At 45.1% G+C, this 22,694-nt stretch overlaps 2 protein-coding genes across 7 annotated transcripts in view; both read right to left on the bottom strand.

The window, feature by feature from the left end:
- Positions 1 to 5,042, bottom strand: part of GAB2 (GRB2 associated binding protein 2) — a 93,490-nt gene extending 88,448 nt beyond the window's left edge. For all 5 annotated transcript variants that reach the window (XR_010026704.1, XM_063148720.1, XM_063148719.1 and 2 more), the window contains exon 1: positions 4,950 to 5,042. Coding sequence is in view for 4 of the 5 variants with exons in the window: in XM_063148720.1 (XP_063004790.1) it covers positions 4,950 to 5,021 (72 nt within the window). In the remaining variant the exon portion in view is untranslated. The remainder of the gene's footprint in view (positions 1 to 4,949) is intronic.
- A 12,164-nt stretch (positions 5,043 to 17,206) lies between these two features.
- The window catches only part of NARS2 (asparaginyl-tRNA synthetase 2, mitochondrial), a 49,042-nt gene continuing 43,554 nt past the window's right edge, over positions 17,207 to 22,694 (bottom strand). For both annotated transcript variants that reach the window (XM_063148729.1, XM_063148728.1), the window contains one exon: positions 17,207 to 17,937. In XM_063148729.1, coding sequence (XP_063004799.1) covers positions 17,793 to 17,937 — 145 coding nt within the window. In that variant the 3' untranslated portion in view covers positions 17,207 to 17,792. The remainder of the gene's footprint in view (positions 17,938 to 22,694) is intronic.

The raw sequence follows: 22,694 nt of genomic DNA on the forward strand, positions 1-22,694 counted from the left end.
AGATTATATGGGAGGAGCAGGGTGCAGCAAGGCAGTCTGACAGATGGAATAAGTGCAAACTCATGGAGTTTCAGTGCAATCAAAACTTTCTACAAAGAACTTGTCAGAGGACTTCCTTGAGTCCCATCAGGAGATCAGGTGACATAATCAGTGCCCTTAAGCCTCTTAGCTACCCCTCCCTTCATCCAGGCTCAAAACCCGTAAATTCACCCAAACTAGCACTGGAAGGAATTTCTGGAGAATTTGTCAAATTTATTCCACTGCCTCTAAACAGATTCAGCTCTCTGAAGTGGAGTTTGGCCAACCTGCACCTCAGAACTGCCACGATGGAGACTCCAAGCCCATCCCAAACCATCTGTTCCACTGCTCCACTCCTCTGGCAATCAGAGGTTAGGAAGTTTTTCCTACACTTGTTTCCCTTGCTGCAGCTCAAGCTCAGCATTTCTTGGCCTCCAATCACCAGCCATGTAGAACAGTTCGCTCCCTTCCCCTTCACAGCCACCTTTGGCATACTCCAGGACTGTTATTTCTCCTCTCAGCCCTCTCATCCCCAAACAACCCCATTTCTTTCAGTCTTTCTGTATCTTTGCTCAATTTTTGGTGCTTTTCTCTGGCATGTCTGCAATTGTTTCCTATTTTTGTTAATGGGTAGAGCATCCCAAATGAGGCACGGCACAGCTGAGCATGGGAGTGACCAATTAAAACTCCTTAGAGAGAAGACAGAGAAAAGGAGATAATTTTGCACAATACCTATCTTTTGTTCTTTGCTGCAGAATAGAGAGATGTTCTTTCTTCTCCCTCCTATAAAATTTCATCCCAATCAGCACTGTGCCAAACTCCACCTGGCATCTCCACTACTTGACAGCCTATGACAACCCTGCACTAATGGTCCTACTTCAGTCCACATCCCACATTCTCATTTAAGGAAGACATCCTTACAATGCATTTTGAGGTGGGATATGAAGGATCTACTTCAGGAACCAAAATAAGCCCTTCATCAAAGAGTTGCCCCTAGGAACAGGGCTGCAATCAGTAAATCAGCCCTTTAACCTCTTCTCGCTTGTCCCATCAGAGATGAGCAGCTCTTCCAATGACCTTGATTAAACTGATTTTGCTTGATGTAAGAATGAAACTGATGCACAAGGACAAACCCAGATAAACCAGCTGGGAGGAAAAAAACACCAAAACCCACAGCACTAGAGGACTGTACAACCGGCACACGATGAGAAGCTTTTGTTTTAGTCAGAACTGCAGACATACATCTCAGCCAGACAGAAAATACTCTGACTTCATGGCACATAAATAAGCAGGCAGAGCACACTGATCTAACGATAGGGAGCTGAGCTGCTCTACAACAGCACTTGTTTTTCACAGTGCTTCCCTGCCAGACAGTCCAGCCCCGAGCCCATCGTGCCGGGCAGCGGACAGACACAAAACACTGCTCCAAACCCACGTCTCACACAGGAGACAACAGACAGGCACGTCCAGCAGGAGAGGACCAGGAGACAGTGAGTCAGTACAGGACCAGCACAACATGCCCTGGTCTCAGTTGGCTGGTCACACAACTAAAGCCCAGGGTTTTATTTAGGGACTATTTTTTTTTTTTTTTAATTTTTCACATGTGCTTTAAGGAGGAGCCAGAAGGAGAATTAAAAGACAGTTCTGTGCTTTGTGGCAGTGTACAAGGAGACCCCTTCATGTATGAAAGTCAGAGAGGCAAAAGGTAGGAACAGGATTTTTAATAGGGTCTGTAGCAACAGAACATGGGACAATGGTTTTAAACTGAAAGAGGGTAGATTCAGACCAGATATGAGGAAGAAAATTTTTTTAAATGGGGGTGGTGAGCCACTGGCACAGGTTGCCCAGAGAGGTGGTGGATGCTCCATCCCTGGAAACATACAAGGCCAGGCTGGACAGGGCTCTGACGAATCTGGGATCCAGGTGAAGATGTCCCTGCTTATTGCCAGGGGATTGGGATAGATGAATTTAAACCTCTCTTTCAACCCAAACCATTCTATGAATGTACAAGAAGAGTTTGTCTGAAAAAAAGCAATTAAGCATGAGGATGAGGGAGTTTGATGTCCCAAGCAGAGCAGAGGTGAAAAGGGATATTTTGGTACTTCAATTACTTTTGACCTTCAATTGTTTGCTTAGGTTTTATCATCAATATTACAGTAGCATTTACAGCCAAACTGCCCAGAGTCTACATGAACCCCTGTCTGCAGTTATGAGGCTGAAAAAAGGCACACTTTGTCTCAATCTTTAAGCAGTCATCGTTTGATCATTTGAATGTCCCTCAACAGAAGGGAAACTCACAACACTGATATTTCCCAGAGCGTTGTACAAATAGGTCTCACAATCTCACATAAACACAATCCTCTGAAGTGAAACAGAGCAGGCACTGCTGTAAATGCAGATTAATTCCACACAGATCAGGTGTGGAGAAGAGTCCCCTTTCCTAACCACCCTGGGTGGAAGTCAGAGAGAAAATTCAGTACTTTCCTTTCTTGCCACAAATCTCCTTGAAAAATAAAAGCAAAACAAAACCAGGCTTATAAAAGCACAGCACTTCAAGGATAGCGTTAGGAACACACCCATGTGCAGACACATACATTTGAAATGCACTTGTCAAAGGAAAAATAAATCTATCCTCTCCACTGTGTCAATACAGCCAGAGCAGGAACTTCAAACCCCATTAGCAGCATCCTGCAGCCTGAGATTTCTCCTCTGAGATCTCAAAGCAGAATATAAACTGAAGACATAAGGAAAGTGGCAAAGCCAGCGATTCAGCACCTTCCCTTTGAGGCCATACAAAAGCCGGCATAAACCGTCTTTTGTGCACAAAAACCAAAGTCCAACCATGTGGGTTTACTGTGGACAAAGGCAGGTTTTACAGGAGGAAAGCCATCACCCTCAGGCTCTGGACAAGCAAGCTGCTCTGAGCTACACTCAAGGAGAGCCTGATCCACACACCAACACCCTAAATGCACACCACAGCTACATAAACACAGTATCAATAATAATAATGCATGAAAAAGCAAAGGGACGAGGCACCACCAAGTGAGACACAGTCCAAGCTAAAGGCCAACGCTTTCAAATGCAGCCACTGATGCAGGAAGCTGGTGCAACTGGTGTGACTGGAAGGGAAGTCCCACTGACCACAGCGCCGGGAGCGCTTCAGCGCAGAGATCCCCTCGAGTGACATCTGCCAAGCATCGCTTCCTGCCCCGCCGAGGCTGCGTGGGATGGCCGGGCACATCTCAGCATGGCTGCATTTCCTCTTGGGGCAAGGAGGATGTTTTGAAAACATAGGTGGCTTGCAAAGCACTTTGGGATGTATGTGGATGAAAAGCACTCTTATGCACATCGATAATTAGCACTAACCGCCGGCGTGTCACACCCTCCATGTAGAGCATTTAGCAGATTTATTCAGCTCTTGCTGGAATGCCAGAGCACAAGCCGGATATTCAGACAGCGATGTGAGCGCCCTTTCATGGGGCAGATGCTGGGGAGCTAATGATGTTTGATGAGTTAAGGCCATTGGTGACTCAGGATCAGCAATTAGTTGATTTCTGCGGGAGGAAGGTGCTTTGCTCCATTAAGCTAAAAGCATCCTCCACAGTTCAGCATGCACAAAGTCATTCTGTCCACCTCCCACAAAGCCTACCTACGTTCATTAGGGGGTTGATACTTCCCACATAAACACTCAGGTTTACCTTCCTGGATTCCCCAGCAGTTCCACCCCTCAGCCCTGTGCCAACCTGATATTCCCTGGAAGAGCATAAGGCACACAAGGAAAGAATTGCCAAGAGCAACTGGACACACAGTCTAATGCAAAGAGATGTGGTACCACTGATATCTATGGGGCTGAACCCATTTTGGGCAAGGCTAATAACAGTCCATCACAAATCAGACACAACCCCAGTCCTGCTCGAGCCTGCAGTACGGGACTACAGACATCCATCTCCCTCTCAAAGGTAGACAGTGATGCTTCCATCAATCAATAACAGGCACTGGGGAGACACCAGCTGCACTTGTTCTGCCTGCCATTCCCCAAATGCACGCAGGCAAAAGCAACAGGACCAAAGGATGATCTGGCTGGTGTCCCCACAAGAAGGGAGAGCATCCAGCTCCCTTCCCAGAGGCTGCATTCCAGTCATCTGAAGGCTGGCTGAGGCTGGTCACTGGTGTCAGGGAGTGGGACCCTGGACATCGTGGGGAACGATGTGCCGAGTCATAGGACGGCAGCGCGATTCTGAGCGCTAATGCTCGTGGCACATGGCAGGAGCGTCAGGCGGAGGACGCAAAGAACAGTTATTTCTTTCAATGAGTGGGGAATGTGACAGAGCTGGCATTTGGACCCTCTTTTTACAACTTCTTTGAAGTGTTTGATCTCAGCCGCTAACGACACAAAGGCTATCGAAGCGCTACTGGTGCTATCTTCAAAGGGTTAGGACGTTCAATGATTAATAGGAACCCTGCACGGAATGGGGGAGAGCGACTATTATGGGAATGTTGGGGGAGATCCAAGATGCGTTAGTACCTTTACTCTTTGGGACAAGGTGCTCCCAGCCTCCCCTAAAACAGACGACTTCAAAGGCGGGGGTGTGACGGTCGCAGGTCCCGGGTGAGCGCGGCCACCGCGGGGCGCAGCCCGAGTGTCCGCTCCGGCCGCGGCCGTCACCGCCCATCCCGCCGGCCCGGGGCAGGAGCAAGCCGGGGGCTCCGGGATGCTCCCACCCGCCCTCCCCGAGAGGCGGGGAGCCAGCAGCGCTCGTTCCCCGCCCGGGCAAGGGGCACCCCCGCCCAGCCGAGCCTCCGCGGCGCCGGGAGAGGCGGCGGCAGGTGCACCCGGGCTGGCGGCGGAGGAGCGGGGATGGAGGCGGGGGGATGGATCCCGGCTTTCCCGGGGCCGGGGTAAGGATGAGATGGGGTGGGCAGAGACTTACGTATCTCCGTAACTTCTTCTCCGGCGGCGACTTTCGGAGCCAGCCCGAGCACACCACCTCCCCGCCGCTCATCGCGGAGCCGGGCGCCGCCGGGCGCTGCCTCCCGGCGCTCAGCGCCGGCCGCGCCGGCCCATGGAGGGCGGGCGGGGGTGGCTGGCTGGGTGAGCGGACGGATGGATGGATGGGTGGATGGATGGCTGGAGGGAGGGAGGGAGGGAAAAAGGGAGGGAGAGATGGAAGGATGGATGGGGGGCGGCGAGCGCCTCCCCCCGCCGCCGCGGCCGCTCGGCTGCGAGCGGGGAAGCAGGAAACTGGCTCCTTCCCGGCTCACCACGCCTCCGCCCGCCCGGCGCCCCGCCAGCCCTGTTAAAGACACAAACCCCGCGGGGAGAGGGGCTGCCCGGCCCCACGCCGCCCCCGGGGGGCTGCCGCCCGTCCCGGCCCCCCTCACACTCATACAGTGCCTACAGAGAAACTTATAATGCTGCAGCAGGTGATCTCGAACAGCGCAACGTTTCCGTAATTAAAAAGTAGAGCTCCTCCCAAACCTTTCCCCCGTAAGGGTTCATTACCCCAGGACCCTTCCTCTCTCTTGGTGGAGAAGGTCCTTCGCACCTCGGAAAGGCGAGGCTGGCTTTAGCCTCTCTGTGCTCAGGGGCTTGTGCCTGAGATGAAGGTGCCATAGGAAAACAAAGAGGTTGAGCAAGAAACAGCCAAACACCAGTGATGCCAAGAACCCTCCTGGAGAAAAAAAATAGCAATAAAAAACCACGAGGGGAATCAATAAAAGCTTCGTATTTTATTATTGATTTTAAAGTAATGGAGCAGTGGCCACTGCAAGGGGATTTGACTGCCATTGGAGTCTCATGCAGACAAGCTAGGTTTTGTATTACAGTGTATTATACCCTGGCTGAGATTCACTATCAACTTTTAGATCTAGAAACACTGTACATTTCAAAGCCTGATCCTCTCCTCCCCTCCCCAGCTCAGGCAGTAATAAAACGTCTCTCCACAGCCCTTCGAGTTGGATTATGCTCTAACCTTGCTTTCACTGCACCCTTTAAAGCAAAACTTGGGCATGGCACCCATAAAAACTGAGTCCTCTTAGCCCACGCTTATGTGGAAAACGCAACAATTTGCTAGGGATGAATTTCTAAGACCTGTCTCTATACAACAGCTCTGCCCCAAACCTGCTCGGGCACATTCAGTCATCCCTGCCTCAGCTTCCCTGCCTGTCCAACCTCTGTGGGCAGGGATGGTCCCTCCTTATGTGTTTGTGCTGTAGCTGGTGCAATAACAACTCCATGCTGGCTGGATGTGCTACTGTATGTCACACAACAACAACCTTTATATAACATTGCTCGAGCAGGGATCTTGCATCACTTCAGAGCAGTAATTGCAACTTGCAGTGCCTCTGGGAGGTAGGAGCAACACCTCTTTTCAAGATGGGGACAGCCCGGTTAAGCCATATGTTGTTTATCATCTTTGTGAATGCGTAAAGTAGGGGAATAACCCCTTACAGAACAAGTCAGTCATTTGTTAGGAATGTATTTTCTCAACAGCTTTGTTTTTCTGCCAGTGAAATGCAAAGGCTAAATAGGAAGGTTTTTCTGCTTTCTCACTACCCAAAGGAAGGGCTTGATCCTATTCCAGTGCTGGGCAATCTCTGCAGAGAGAGGCTATGCTCAGATCAGCTTGCCCATCTCTGCCAGTGCAGTGTGTGTGATGGGGCTGAGAGCAGGGCAGGATGGAGAGACCAGTTCTGTGCTGGCCTCAGCCGGCATCATCTCATTCAGTGCACTGGAGCCATATCAATTTACACTGCACGAGAGCCAGAGTCTCACCTGCAAACTCTCCTGGGTTAGAGGCACTTTGTGCATTCGTAGAGAAAACTGTGTCCTGGTGTCCTGCCCTTGAGAGATCTTCCCAAAACACAGAAATTTCAGGGAGGCCAGTGAGATATTGGGTATTTAGAAAGACTCAATTAAGAACAGATGATCATGATTAATAAAAAGGTATCATGCAAAACTATCCCATGTTAATGATTCACAGGTTAGGAATCCACTCATACTGACACCAATGCAAAGTGGTATCAGTTTGAATACCAGTTGCAGAGAACCCTGTCTGCATTTTTATGTTAACAACTTCTACCACGCAGAGTTGGAACACTTCATTTGGGTGATGGATGTTTAAAGAAATGCTCCATAATTATCATTGTGTGAACTGGAATGAATTATTCTACATGTTCTATGACAGCCCTTTGTTTATTGCCCTGCTCCCTTGCTGTACTATTCCTTCTCTCCACTCATCCCCTATTCTGGATCACATTTACAGACTTGGTTATATCACAAGATATATCCAAACAGCGTTCAAAACATGAAGTACCCCTGTGAATTCTTTTTCCCATGCTTTTGGTGATACCTGACAGGTATCTCAGTTTGCTGGGACTTTTGGATGGGAAATGTGTTGCATTTTCTGTACATTTGAATATGCTGCTGTTCTCACATGTGACACAGAATCACAGAATAATTAAAGTTGGTAAATGCCTCCAAGATCATCGAGTCCAACTGTAATATAAGCTCTGTGCAGAAAAATGCTTCAGACAAAGATGCTGCACGTGAACGTGCCTCCCCAATTCCACTGTGGCTGTACGCAGAGTGGGAACAGTGAGTTAATTCTGGCATCAGCCTTCCAGATTACATATGGTCCAATGCATGTAACATTACAACGCCTTATAATGCTGGCCCTCCTTAAAGCTTTTGGCCAGGAGGATACACAAACGCTACCCTCAGTGCCCCTGGGAGTTAAAGACCATGTCTGTCATGAGCAAAGCTCGATTTGGCAGCGCTCGCACGTTCGTAACAGTTTTTACCAACTTCAAGCTGTTCCTCCAACCGGCAGTGGAGAATGAACTCAGGCTGGCCCCAGCTGACTGCGTAAATCTCTGGAGTGTGAGCTAACAGCCAGCAGCCTTGGCGGAAAACTGTGTGAAAACCACATCCCTGTGTTGGAAAAACCTGACAAGGGAGTTATGCGAAGCCATTGAGAATCCATCTCTGCCAGCAGAAGCAACTGAAGGAGGAACAGCAGAATTAGCAGACATAGCAAGGGAGAAATTAAGAGATGCCATATAAGAAATAATATTCCTTGAACAAGGGTAAGGCTGAGAGAGAAACATTTTTATAAGAAAAAGCCCTTGTACTGTACTTAGTGTGCTGGTGTGCACGACAAAGTGACACTTTCTTCTGCAGAAACCTCTGGGGTTTTTAATCGTAACCTTCAGTGTGGTTTCTTGTTCATGTCTGAAACCGAAAAATCAGAACTTCTAAGAAAGAAACCACAATGTCCACGGCTACTCCTTCCTGCTCCAAATTTATTCAAATGAGCTGTGCCATCTGCTGGCAGACGGGAAAGCTGCAAGCGGAGCAATTCTCCGCTCCCAGCCGCTGGTGCAAGCAGTCGGGATAGAGACACCGGGCATTTCCTGTGGATTAGGGACCAGCTGGCTGAAACGCTTCGGGCTACCTACCCCAGCCAGGCACAAATCCCTTGGAAATGCCTATACGGCGGTTTATATAAACCGAAACAGACTGGGGGGGTGGCGGGGCGGGGAGGGGGAAGGAAAGGCTTGAGAAATGTGCTGCTGCTTGGTGCTCCTTGCCTGCTTTTAATTCTGAGCGAATGCTCAGTCTCCTGAGATGCAGCTCCACAACAATAAGACCTGACTTTATCTTCGCGCAACAGTTCCTGCAGCAGAGCGGGTTGGGAGCAGCTTTTTGATTTAATGAAGAATTTTTCAAGGTTAAAAAAAAAAAATCACCTCTTTCAAGAACTCAAGTCTTTTCAAGCTTCCCACCCTCTGCAGAAGAGCACAGCAAGCCCCCCAGAACGACTGCAATTGAAGCCAAACCACAAGACAGTCCTTTCCTTCTTGTGACAGACAGCAGCTCCAGCATCACTGGCTGCTTTCCATGAGCAGAGGGAATAGTAGCACAAGGTGCTTTGATCAGATAATGAGACAGTTTGAAGCATCTTCAGTAGTGTTGTGGTAAAGACAGGGGCATCAGAGCTCTGATGCCTTAATACAGGCCTGAAACAGAGAAGAGATGACTTGCAGGTCAGCAGTGTTCAAGGCACATAGGGTTGTGTGGAGTGGATGGTCCTTCTTTGTGCTCTCTCTGTTGGAGATCCTGGCCAGAACCAGCACATCCCATCCAGAATGGATACAGGCCCCCCGGGCAGGACAGGGGTGCTGAGCTGGATGGCGTCTGTGGATGCAGCTGGAGGACACTTCCAGTCCTCACACTTGAAGATTATTAAAGAAGACTTCCTACTCCTATTCAGTCAACACTGAAGCCCAGTCCCACTTCTCTCACCAAACTAGACACTTAGAAATAATTTTGCCTGGAGCTGAGCTGGGGCAGAACACTAATAATGCATTTCTCCATTCTGGACTCAGGTAGAGTTTTTTTTCTAGGACAGATGAGCTCCTCATGCAAACTTCCTTGCCTGGATCCAGACACATTTTTGGCAGCTACATTTACCTTTTTCTCTCCCCCACCTCCCCCCTCTTTTGCTATTTTTACCACGGAAGTGAGGGAAACTAGGAGGTTTCCCATTTTTTTCTCACCTCCTCAAAACAGAAAACCATTATACAACTGCTTGGTGGAAAGTGCACCAGGCAATGCTGCAGACACAGACACTATTCTGACATAAGCATAAAGGCCACTTCATCTTTGTTTTTCCCCGATGAGACCGGCAGCTCGGCATGGGAAGGACTCCCTCTATGGACACTACTTGGCACAATGGGGCTTTGAGCACAGCTGGACCCAGGGCAAGCAACCATAAAACAAATGATAATAAAACAGGCAGGGAGAAATCTCTGCCGTGCTGCCTTGCCTGCTTTACCCGACCCGGGTGTACTCTCACATCCTTAGGCATTACTTCAAGAGCAGATGGTGCTCTGTGGTAGAGCAAACGAGCAATTATCCTCCTGACACCCTGCAAGGCCTCCCCACATGCGATTGCAAGAAGTTACTTCACCCCAAGCTAAGAGCTGTTGTCTGGCTTCTCAGCACAATTGGATGTAATCAAGTTTAATTTGGTTGGTGCAGTAACTCTGAAGACTTTTGTAACTGGATTACTGTTGGCTCAATGGTCATGTGCCATTATATCTGCTGGAGAAAACAGAAGCCAGAATAAAAACAGATGCTTTCCCCCTACTCCTCCTTCCAGTGACACCCCTCCAGGATATGAGCTTGACCTGTACAGCCAATATAATGAACTAAAAATTCTATTAGAAGAAGGAAGTCATTGCTGTTGTATTATGTCCAGGCCTCTTCTACAAAGTGTAAATTACTTAGAATATATATCTCTACATTTGTTTACAATTGTTGACCGTGCACAGCTTAGAACTAAAACTACTGGAACACAGACCTACTATGCATGTGAGTCTTTAGAATTACAAACTAAACAAACTATATATAACTATACAAGTAGAGAAGCTGAGACCATGAGCAGGAGTGAGTGGCTGCTGAGGATGGATTCGCCCAGGTCCTGTTTTCAACTTTCCCTATTTTCTCACCATCTGAGAACCAGGAATGTACAGAATGCTGTGTCCATAGACCTACAGCTTTCCTGCAGGTAATCTACAGGTGAGAAAGGGGCATCTGGTAAATGTAACAGCCAGCAGCATAAAGACCTTATTTTCAGACCCCCCAGCTGCTACCAGTGTCAAGTCATGGAAGAAGCATGTGAAAGTCATCATACTTTAGGTCAAATTTTGCAAATTCAAGAGCCTGTTGTCTTTTGTAATGCCCCTCAAATGCTGACAGTTAAGACACACCAATATACTCCCAAAAGAAGCTGAGCACAGGCAAACAAAGAAATATGGAAATATTTTCGCTTTTTTAACAGTGAAAATAATCACTGGAGCAGTGCATGGAGGGGATATGCCCTTGTGGTTTCAAAGCATTTTAGCCCATCTAGAGTGTATTATTATATTCCTGGCTGAGATGTCGATTGCATTTTAAACAGACATCTCCTAGAAGTCTAAAGTGTGAAGAGATTTCACTGAGATCAGAGCAAAAGCTGCTCTGCAGTTGCCAGTCCCAAATGCTGCACAGCAGCCACCCTCCCAGCTGAATGCTGTTAAGCTGTGGTTGCAGGCATATGCATCTCTGCTTTTGGCCAGATGGCTATTTTAAGTTTCTAATGATCTGGGAAATGAACACTTCATAATGTTCTATCTCAGAGGGTTTAGCACAAACTTTCTTCCTTTTATCCGTGGCAGCACTGTTACAGATGGTATTGGATCTCAATTAGGGACTGGAGTAACGCAGTGCTAAAAACATCGTGTTTTAGCATGTGCTCCAAGGACATGTCATCATAACCCTGCCTGGCAAGTCATCCATCAAGTTCATTAACAAATAGGCCCATGAAATTTGTTAAATACTTCAACCTTATACTTCCTAAATCACCGTGAACACTAATAATTTATTAATGCCATTAGTAATAACGGAATTTGAAAGACTGTTTGAAGCCACTGTATAAACCAGGCCCTCAGATTTGATTTGTGTGGTTATTTGAGTTTTGCAGGTGGCAAAGTTCAGTCCCGTAGGGTGATCTGGAAAAGCACCAGCCATGCATGTTTACAGAGAAGCACCTAAAGCATGCTTTTCCCAGAACTCCAGCTGCTGTGCAGAGCCCCATGTCGGCAGCTATGACGCCACTTACACGCTGCTGAGCCAGCCTGAAAGCACATGGTGATTTATTTATACTAAACAGCTGCAGAGGTCATTTCAAGTGCTTCACAGAGATGCCATCATGTGAGCCCAACCTGCCAGAAGGAGACCTCCTTGGTTACAGTGATGACAGAATCTCTGCAGTAGGTAAGTTCTCACAGCTGCATCTCCTGGAGCTGCAAACTGGCTACCAGTTGAGCACTGAGTTTCTGTAACTTCATGCAGAAATGGGAGAAACCTGTTCTCAGCTCTGATAGTGCAGCCTGGAAATGAAACCCTCATCCTGACTCTTGGTTCCCTCCACAGCCTCTGGCAAGTCCCTTCATCTGTCACTGACCTGGAGTGTCCCAGCTGTGTGAACAGCCCTGGCAGCACTGACACTGAGGGGTCAGTCAGCCTTTGGGCTGGCTGTGGTGGGAGTTCAGCTGTCTCCTGCCTGGATGTGCAGCCCATGGTCACAACGTTCATCAACGGAGCAGCAGCAAAGCTGGGGGACAAGCAGAAAATGGGAGACCTGTGTCTCAGAAAAATATGGATCATATGCCTGCTTCACACAGCTTTAACCACAGTACTGAGCACAGAGAGCCCAGGATCTTCAAAGGGCCATCAGAGATACTGGAATTATTAGTCAAAAATCACTTTGAAGGTAAAGACACCATGGAAGTATTACCAAAAAACATTGTGTCAGTGAAGTGTAATTATTTTCCACTGTGACTGGAAATGTAGCCTCTTTTTAAAGCCATGACAGATAGTAGGGAATAGTTCCATACTGAAACTTAAATGTTTACATGATTACCAAAGCCTCCTACCAGACCACCTTCTGAGCAGTTTGCATACTTTTTTGCCAGCAACCTGTATGACCAATGATTTCTAAAAACTCTGAACTCCATTCTTTCAGCACAAGTAGCAATACAATAACCTGCTGAAAATAGGAAGACACAGATATCAATGTAGAGCAAAGCGCAAGATTAAGTCTTGCAAATAAAATTAAAAATCTACTCTATAGGCTGCCTCAAATTATTCAGAAATAAAATCAATTTTAAGAGCAATAAAAATAAACAGCAGGATTGCTATCTCTAAAAGGCCTCAGGACATACAGGGATAGATAAAAATCGCTGAAGCACAGTCTAGGATCTTAGAAATGCCAAAAATGCATTTGAAACCAGATCAGTTGCAAACATCCTGCCTTGTTTCTGGTGTGGCATTGCACCCAAAGGCAAATAGAGGGAAGTCTCATGAGCAGGCACCAAGCAGGGATTTGGTTGATTTGGGTCACTTCCATGCTTCTGCCACACATCTTCCTTAACCTTGGGCAAGCAGATTAATTGCTCTGTGCCTCAATTTTCTGCAGTAAAATAGTGTCAGCAATAAGAGCTACATGGATTCTAAAGTAATTTCATCCGTATTTCACTCACAATAGAGCCTACAATTTCTGATGTAGCTGGTACATGACTTTTAAATGGCCATACAGTCTTGTCCCTCTCTGGCCCTTTATGTGAAAGCTCTCCCTTTACAGCATCTTTTCTGTACCCCTTGTGCAGCAGACACTGCGGCACAGCAGCCATAAAACAACGGGAGCCATAATTTCTTTGAACTCTGGGTCAAACTTGTTGTTAGCCAAGTCTGTAAGAACGCATATAGTAAATTACATATGTCTCTTTATCAGCAGGATCATAAAATAAAACTTTACAACCCTTCTGAAGGTCATGGCTCTGCAACAAACAGTAAGAGAAAACAATAAATTCACTCCCAAGACCACCATTTTTGTGGCTTGAGCGGCTTTGGATAGGTCTGAGGAAATTAGAACTCTGTCAATCTTTATACAAAATCTTATTTCTCCTTTGGACCCATCTCTCATTTGTCCCTAAGTGTAAGGTAAAGGCTAAAACAACAGTCATAATGGCTGTTACTGGTTTCAGCAACAGCAAAGCCACGTTTATCTCTATATACACATTTAATGGAAACAATGACAAAAGTGTTTCTTGGCAAATTAGCTCCCCCTCACCCCCTGAGGAAAAGCACTTCTATAGGCTATTCCCAAAACAATCAATATTAGTCCAGCAAGCAAAACTGTACTTCACGTTTCCCATCAAAGTCTTGGCATTCCCTCAAACAAGTGATGCCTTATAAATTACAACTACTACTAAATAAACCAGACAGAGAACTGCTGACCTGGGCACCTTTGTGTGCCCGCTGTGTGTTTCCCTCAGGTCTGGGGGCCTGAATGCAGGTAATTCAGCTAAAATCCCTGTGCTGGTCTGCTAATGTTTAAACATTTGGCTCATGTACCTTTTTGTCTCTGCTTATACAGAAGGTACAACAGCCCAGGATCTGAGCACTGCCACAGTATCACAATGTAACTCATAAAGGAGAGAACAGCAATCTCTGCTCCTAGCTTCCAAGTGCGCATTTGCTTTCCTGTGGATTTAAAAATGAGAAGACTGGAACAGGGTGTTAGTTCTGCAGGTATTATTTTTTCAATTGAAAATAGAGTACATTGGGATACTTTGATCTTACACATTAAAAAATTAAGTGAAAGGATTATCTGATATTCTTGAAGTGAAAAAACCAGACATTTTCCTCTAAACACTCTTCTGAGAGGCTGACATTTAGTTATGCAAAATTTATGGTGTAGCTCTTTTATCTCCCATCACTCTGTTCTAATGTTGCAAAGCTACCGATGCAGTAATCAATGACACTCATTCTTTCCTCTGAAGCTCAAAGTGAGGACAAACTTGAAAAGAGGCAAGCATGGGCTACTGAGGAACTGAAACTTCAAGAAATACTCACAAAATGATGCTAGCAGAGACAGTGCTAGTCACCTGGGCTTGAGAAGTGACTGTTAATGGCACTAAAAACACCCTAGCACTAAAACCCCACTGTGCACTATAGTCAGCCTAAGAGGTGATTCCTGTGAGCAAAGAGTAACAGCTTTGTATTTGAAGAAGTGTCACAGTTTTTATCTGGCTTCAGCCACTATCAGGGCGCAGACTCTAAGAGAAGATGTAGCAAGGAAAGCTGCTTAAATTAAAATCTTGGTGCATTTCCCTGCTTACATGTCCAAGAGAAATGACCTCCCCGTCCTCCAGATTAACTTCCGTTTCATTCTAGAAAGGAGATTCAAAGGAAATTCACGACATTCCACATGGAAATCCCAGAAAAAACATGTCACATTCCTTGGCAATACCAGTCCATGTTATATATACATAGCACAAGGTGAACAATGCCATCCTGGAGGGAGACAGTGGCTCCCACCCTTGCTGTCTACCCATAAATTTAAGTTTCTCACAAGAATGCCAATCTCGGTGTTAACCCTGAGCAGTATCACAATGCAAAAAGGGCCTCAGCCTCTTCTCTCTCTCACCACTAGCAAAACCAGCACATGTTGAAGGCTGCTACCAAGACTAGACAACCTTTTCTTCCCCTTCTGAGCCATCCGGTTACCTCTCTTGGGACCACCCTGCTCAGCTCCTGCTTCATCTGCCAAATTACCAGGGGTAGTTTTTTTTAGCTTTTGGACCCAAGGGCAATGTCCCCTTAGCTGACTGGATACCCAGCTCATCAAGCACCTTGAAATGAACCAGGACATGTAGAAGACTGGGGAGACTGCTCCTCATGGATACCTAGTTGGAAACTCACAAAAAACCACTCACAGTGCATCCTTGTTACTTCTTTGTTACTTACATCTACTTATCTGCAAATCAAAGGTTCAACCTTTACCTTCAGTCATGCAACAAATTCTGAAAACGGCTAAGAACAAAAGGTGGATTAGACCAGTTCTTTGTTCTTGCCCTGTCACCCTGACAGCCACCCTGCAAACCAGTTTGAAGCAGTTGTGTCCTTCCAGTAACTTGTGACTCATGTCACATTAACCTAGAACTTTTTGGCACCTTCCATTGTATTCTTTTTTACATTTTGTTTTTCACCTGTCTCTTTTAGCTCCACCTTGCCCATCAGATCTGGCATCGCAGAGCAGAATCAACAACCTCCCTTTGATGCCAAAACCAACGCAGGCAGCCCGGAGCTGCTGCTGGGGATTGCCAGCAGAGTGGACAGCAGATGTTTTGCCATCACCCCACTCTCTTCTCAGAAGTTAGGCTTCCAGTTCAGCCACTGTCATTTACAGTGACTGTAACAGAATCAATGACTAAGGACCTCAATAAGGACACCTGCTCATTGCAAGTCATTTAGGGAACATGCTATGGATGAGGCTCTTTGGCAGCTGTACTCTTTCCACATCTTTCTGCAGAGAAGTAATTCCAAAACATAAAGGCCAGCAATAGCACTTTAGACAACATACTAAAGGAGAGATGGTCCAAATGCAGGAAGATACTTCAGTGTCTGATGTGGGAACTTCTCAGTGGTTTCAAAGGGAAGGCAGGTGCTCAAACTGTTTTGTGGAACCAGACTTGCCAACTCAGGGCTGTACTGGGAAATGCAAACCAGCAAACACACAATTAACACCTGCCTAATCAAGTGGATAAAGGAGACATGAAAACATCTTGATATGCAGATGTCTCAGTGCACACAAGAAACCCCCAAAGTAATGACCTCATGGTGATGTTGCTTGCATGATCATAACAGGTAAAAACCCCAGCCATGGAGCACACCAAGACATGGCAGGTGCCACATGACATAAACAGGTATTTTTAGATGCTGCAGGTGCAGTTCTGCACAGCCTTACCAGAGAGAACTGTGACTGCAGAATTACCAGTGCAGTGCTAGTTGATTACAGTTTTTCAATTTCTTCCATCTACTTGGAAAAGAAGTTTTCAGGGCTGTCCTGCAGCCACTTCTTGTAGTGTGTGCCCATATACCTGGGGTTCATCAGCAGGAAAGCCACTACTTTGCTTTTCCCCGTTATATACATGGTTTATACTCCAGCCATAGTGGGCTCCAGAGTAGCAAGCACTATGCAAATGATAATTTGCTGGACTGTGATCATTTGGAAGGGAAGAAGGATGCTGGAAACCCTCAGTTCAAGTCCCAAATAAGTCACTGGTTTCCAGTTGCCTCAGGCAAGTCACTTGCTCTTCCCATAATACTGTCTTCAAAACAGAAATGAGTATTTCTTTACCTGGCAGAGAAGCTGAGAGCATAAACCCATTAGAGACTGCCAAGGAGTTCAGATCCTATAGTGATAAGCAATTACTTAATACACAGCAATGCTTGGGAGCATCTGTTGGTTGTTTCACAATACAGACCAAACTGCTTGGTCCAATGAGCACATGAGAGATTTTTGCAACAACAACAACAGAAAAGCAAAGCAACAACAAAACCCCACCATGAACTGCAAGTTGGCTCTGGAGAGATGGATGGATGAATGGACTCTCATCTAAATGAACATTTCTGTCTGCTGTGAATGTGTGCTTTCTTGTAGACAGAAAACAGATGCCCTCTGCAAAAGTTGTGCAACTAATTTGGTTACACAGAAAATGAAACCTCTACCAGACACTGAAGGACACTCTCTCATGCTGAGAGCTACAGTTTTATAACAGAAGAAATCATACAGAGTTATAAAACAACCCAGTGTACATCTTTATTGATGATTCACAAAATCAAACATCATTCAACAAACTCATTCCAGCAATTCCAGTACGACATTGTTCCTTGCAAGGTTTGGCTGACTTTTCCAAGGTAAACAATATTTGCTTTTAACTCGGAGAGGGGAGAATCATGCTTTACAGTAGCCATTTCCTGACTGTAGGAGTAGCAAGTGTATCACAGCCATGACAATATTTTAGGTCACACTTCCTTATTAATATTTCACATAAAACCCCCTGCTACCTTCAGTGCTTGTTCAGTACTTCCATGGCATGTACTAGTCTCATGAGAATCATAACCCTTTAGTTAAGTGGGATTTATTAATACTCCAGAAGTGCACTGAAGACATGAACTGCTATCAAATTAACTGCCAGTGTCCTTCCATAATCTCACCAGAACATACATTATTTTCAATAACCCAGTATTAAATTGACCAAGAGTTTCACTGATATAAAAACTTCCTTGATTTCCCACTGAAACACACTCAGTCATATCCTGGTATGTTATATACACACAGTTACACCAGTGGTTTTCTCCATGTGAGTCAACTGCTGAGCTAGAGGAGACAGGAGTGAGAAAATCTGGGGAAAGGAATAACATCTTTGATATTGTCAACTCCCAAGATGTACTGCAGGTAGCGTTCAAACCCCATGCCGAAGCCTCCATGAGGAACTGATCCAAATTTTCGGAGGTCTAGATACCTGTAATTTAAACAGACAGTTACATTTGCAGCACAGTTATGCTGACATCATTACAGTGAGCTTTTCGTCCAGGGTTTTGCTTTCTATCTTAATTACTTCCCTTTGACCCTAACCACTGTGATTTCTCTGTTGGTCAGGGGTATGAAGAAGCAGAATTGTATCAGCAGAAATCCCAAGTTTAAAATCCCAAAGCACCAGCATAGCTGTGCTTTGCCAATACACTACAGCCTGTTTTTTTTGGAGCAAGAACGTATTTGGGTAATGAGGAACAGCTTGAGCACCATACCTCTGCTCATATTGGAAACAACTCTGTAGTTTTAGTACCAAAAATGTTCCTAGCAGAGACACAAATCCAGGTTCCTACAGAATCACTTCCACAACTGGAGGTGAAGCTCTCTGCTTGCGCTTGTCTAGCCTTTGCCATGTTGGTGTGGAAATCTGTCCTGCAAATTCTTTCAATTTCCATTTGCTTTTCAATTGCCTAAGTAATTTCATTTCCAGCAATTTCTTTAGAAGCTTAACTAGGTCCTGCTGTCTGTCTACTCAACATTCCTTCCTTTTTTTCTTTTAAGGTAATTGTGATGGCGTTTTGCTACTTTTTCCCCAATGACCCTTACAGACTGATTCATTTATTTCTACAGTAAGCCAGGAAAAAAAAACCCTTGAACATACCTTCTCTAAAAATGAGATCTGGAACAAGACATTTTATTTTGCAGAACAGCACCTGTTGTGCACAGAAAACTCAGAAAACGTTTGGAAGCAGATATTCTGAGTATATGGGTGTCAACAAGATTATGATGGTTCTTCTATAGTTACTCACTTCCCAGCTGGACTGTGGCTGATGTGATACTGTATTTGCAGCTATAAATTGTCCCCAACAGTTTTATTTTAATAGAAGTGAAAAACATCTCAGTGCTTCTATTGATTTCTGGGGCCACTTCTGAGGTTGCTGAGGGCACCAAGTTATTCTTTATATAAATGCACCAGTAGGGGATTGAGTGACTCCAGATGTATTACTTGCTTCTAATCTTGGTATATGAATATTTCATCATCCCAGTTAAAAAAAATCAAGTGCACTTAAATATAAATGCATATGTTTTACTACTTATGCAGTGGAGTAGAGGGGGGCAGAACAGTGTGAAAGAAATTAAGATTGGATTGATTGCAATAAATGGCTTCCCAAATTTTACATACTGTTAATGAACTGCAAGGAAACATTATATTTGTGTGTATATGTACTTATATATGTATAAATATGTAAAATATATGTTATGTATATTTGAGTGTAGTTGCTTGAACATCGGATCTTTCTTGGCTTGAAGACTGTATTTTAACAGAATGAAGACAAAGCAATGCCCTTGGTCACCCTTACTTGCAAAATAAGAACACTCTCCCACAAATTCTATAGCTGCAAGATTGCCCTGTCACTCAGTTTGACAGTATGCCTTTCATACCATGAGATATTATTTTTCCTTACAGCTCATTAGCAGTAGTTAAAATTTGAGAAACCATTTATTACACTCAATCCAATATTCAGGTTTTTTCTTCCCCTGTGTTTCTCTTCTCCCCTCCACTGACCAAATAGCAAAAGGAGAAGCAGAGCTTACTTCTTGCTCATAGCACTGAGACACACAGTGAAGTTTGCAAGTTGAACAGCAGGCCCAAGAGTGGGACATGTTTTCTGATGACTGAGACCCATGCACTTTTCTCTCTGTGCTGCTGGGTATTGGCTTGGCTCACTAAGGCTTGGTGTATGCACCCCACATCTTGTGATGAGCACTGTGCCCAGGATAAGAACATGCAGCCTGTGCAACTGCAGGGTGGTCTGCATCTCTATCCCCTTCACACAGACTGCATTAAGAAGAACTTGAATCTCTGCAAATAACCTTAAACTGCTCCTGGGGAGCTCCACTGCACAGCTTTACAAGGGCTTGCAAGGAAGGTGATGGGCAGACCTGATGCTGAGGGTGGTGACTCACAAAACACGCATAAATGTGAGGGATATGGGTGCTGGTTGTGGCAGATCAGTCTGACCCAGCTCAGAACTGCCAAAGCAGCTGGTAACTACTTTAGCTGTAATCAGGAATACAAGTAACAGCACAAACTTTTCTGATGATGTCTGTAAGTGCATCAGCCTTTGCAAAGGCAGTTGTGACTAAGCCCAGCATCTTCTCTCCCTTTTTGCTGGCAACAGAGTTTATAAAGTCATTGTAAGAAGATGAAATAACTCAGCTACTTCCAGATGAACAATAATAATAAATTCTACCCTAGCTTATCCAGGACTTTGATCTGTAGATCTCAAAGCACTTTGAGAAGCCATTTTGGCAAAAGGAGCGAAACAAAACCCATCAAAGTTAATGGAAAAAGTCCATTGAATTAAATGTGCTGAGGATCAAGACTCTGAATCCTTTCTGATGACTGTGCATAGAAGAAGCAGAAGAATTGAGAAATTTTCCATTCTTCACAGATGAAAGAAAAAGTAACTGCCTGCAGATAAAGAGAAAAATCACTTTAGGCTGGAAAATGCTCCCTGAGGTTTTCCTACATTCAATAGCTCAGAGACATTGGATGTTTCTCACCTCAAAAAGAGTCGTGAAGTAGTCTAGCTGTTTTTGCCAGTAGAGTTGAGCAGAGTTGAGCACTCTATTGGCAACTGGTGGACTGTGCAGTGTTATTCCACAGGAGAAGTAAGTTTCTGTGACCCCAGCTTGCCCAGGTGTTCCTGCTCTAGACCTGAGCACTGGTGGATCTTCAGAGATTTGAATCTTACTAAAGTGTGTGCTATAACAACATCCTCCAGCAATGAATTCCAGGAGCCCGTTATGTGCCATGTTAGAACATTTCCACTCATCCTTTAAAAAATTTATATTCTTTTATCATCATTGTGAGCTCCCTGTGTTGCACAGCAAGGCACTATGAAGAGCAGTGCTCTCCTAGTGACCATTCATAAACAGAATGTGCTCTTTTCAGTCTCTTCAAAACATATATAATCTCAACCTTTTATGCAATCCCCTTGCTATGCTGAAGGTTCTGTGGCCATTTTGAAAAAGGTAAGGCTAAAAGAACAAAGATACTAGTCCATGAAACTGAATATTCTACTGGGTGTGTGTAAGAAAAACCCCCCTGGCTTTCTGCCCGCCTCTGTCTGGTCCAGCACAGCATTCCAGTTTCTTCCCAAAGAGGAGTAATAGGACCAGGTGGCTGTCAAGGACAGTGATGAGCTACCTGTTTTCACTGGGCTCTGAAGAAGGTTAAAGGATGAGGTGAGTGTAGTCACTGGCCATGGGCTCCAAGCAGCTCATCAGTGCTACTTTGCCCTAAGCCCAACTCCTCTTTTACCCTGCCACACAAGGACCCAACAGAACACTCTGACATTCAAGTTTCAAAGGTTAGCAGAAGTTAAAGACCACAACAGAGCTCAATCTTCTTCATCCAGAGCAGGAGCAGGGCCAAAACACAGTAACATCCACTTGAAGACAGCAGACAACACCTGCTCTGCGGCTGTGTACTTTCACCAGCGTTACACCAGAAGATCAAAAGGGTGCCTGGACTGTAAAGGGCTCAGTATGAGACAGCTGTCTCCACTGAAGCACATGAAGACAACCAGAGTAAGGAAGCAGTGCCTTACACGTAGGAAGACTGTCTGAAACGCTGCTCACTCTGATGGTTGTGGGAACCTTACCAAGTACCTGCTTTGTTACTTTTAAAATGGCATTTGGAGGCTGCAAACAGGATCAAGTCCCCTGTTTACAAGGCAATATACTTAATACTCCTTGGTCACAGAGAAATGAATATAATTTATTATTAATATTATTAATTATTAATATATATAATTACTCCCAGAGTACCCTCATCACTCAACTTTCCCACCTCATTTTCACACACCTCTCAGTTTAGCCAAGATCATAATCTACAGCTCTGAGCTATTTTCCATCTACAATTCAAAGGAAAAAGTGTAAAAATAAGATAAAATAACTACAAAATCAAGCCAAAAACTACTTCAACTCATATTCTATATGGAAAGAAATTTGCCTAACAGGAAAGATGTAGTGTACTGAAGAAGACTCAGAGTTTGACCATGTCACTTTATCTATCTTTTGAAAGTCTTCCTAAAAGGTAGGAATGGCAAGAAGCAGAGCAGTATTTCAGATCATCACTTGCCTCTGCCTTACAATTCACCCACGAACAAGGCAATTCTGAAACTGTCCTAGAAACAGCCAGACCCACAATATCCTCTTGCTTAGTGGAGGGAATAAAACAGGTAGAATCAGAGGTATGGCAATGGTTAAGGAACTTGAAAGGAGATCACATTCAAAAGTCAGCAAATATTATATTTAAAAAGGAATGACTCAACTGTTCGTCCAGGAGTTTGTGAGCCAGCTTTGAAGACTCAATTCAATCACTAAATTGGAGGAGATTAATTTTAGTCTTTCCTACCACCTCCACTGAAAAGATGGATGCTGGCAAGGCACCTACCTGTATTCTGGCACATTTTGGACTGCAGTCCAGAAGCATCCAGATTACTATTATCCTGCACCTTCCTAGGACACCAGACCCTGCTAAGGCAGGGGGTAACAACAGCTTTAATCTTCTCCAGGAAGTTTCATTGTCTGTGATGGAGTGGAGGGAATAAAGGAGGAAAGAGTCTCCAAAACAAGATTACAGCAGGAAGAGTTTCCAGAATGTGATTGTTACGTATCACATGAAAATGCAAATGAGTGACAGGCAATGTCCTCATCTTTTTTTGAGGGAAGCAT

This window comes from Melospiza melodia, chromosome 2 (assembly GCF_035770615.1).
Source record: "Melospiza melodia melodia isolate bMelMel2 chromosome 2, bMelMel2.pri, whole genome shotgun sequence".
In the NCBI taxonomy this organism is placed as follows: domain Eukaryota; kingdom Metazoa; phylum Chordata; class Aves; order Passeriformes; family Passerellidae; genus Melospiza; species Melospiza melodia.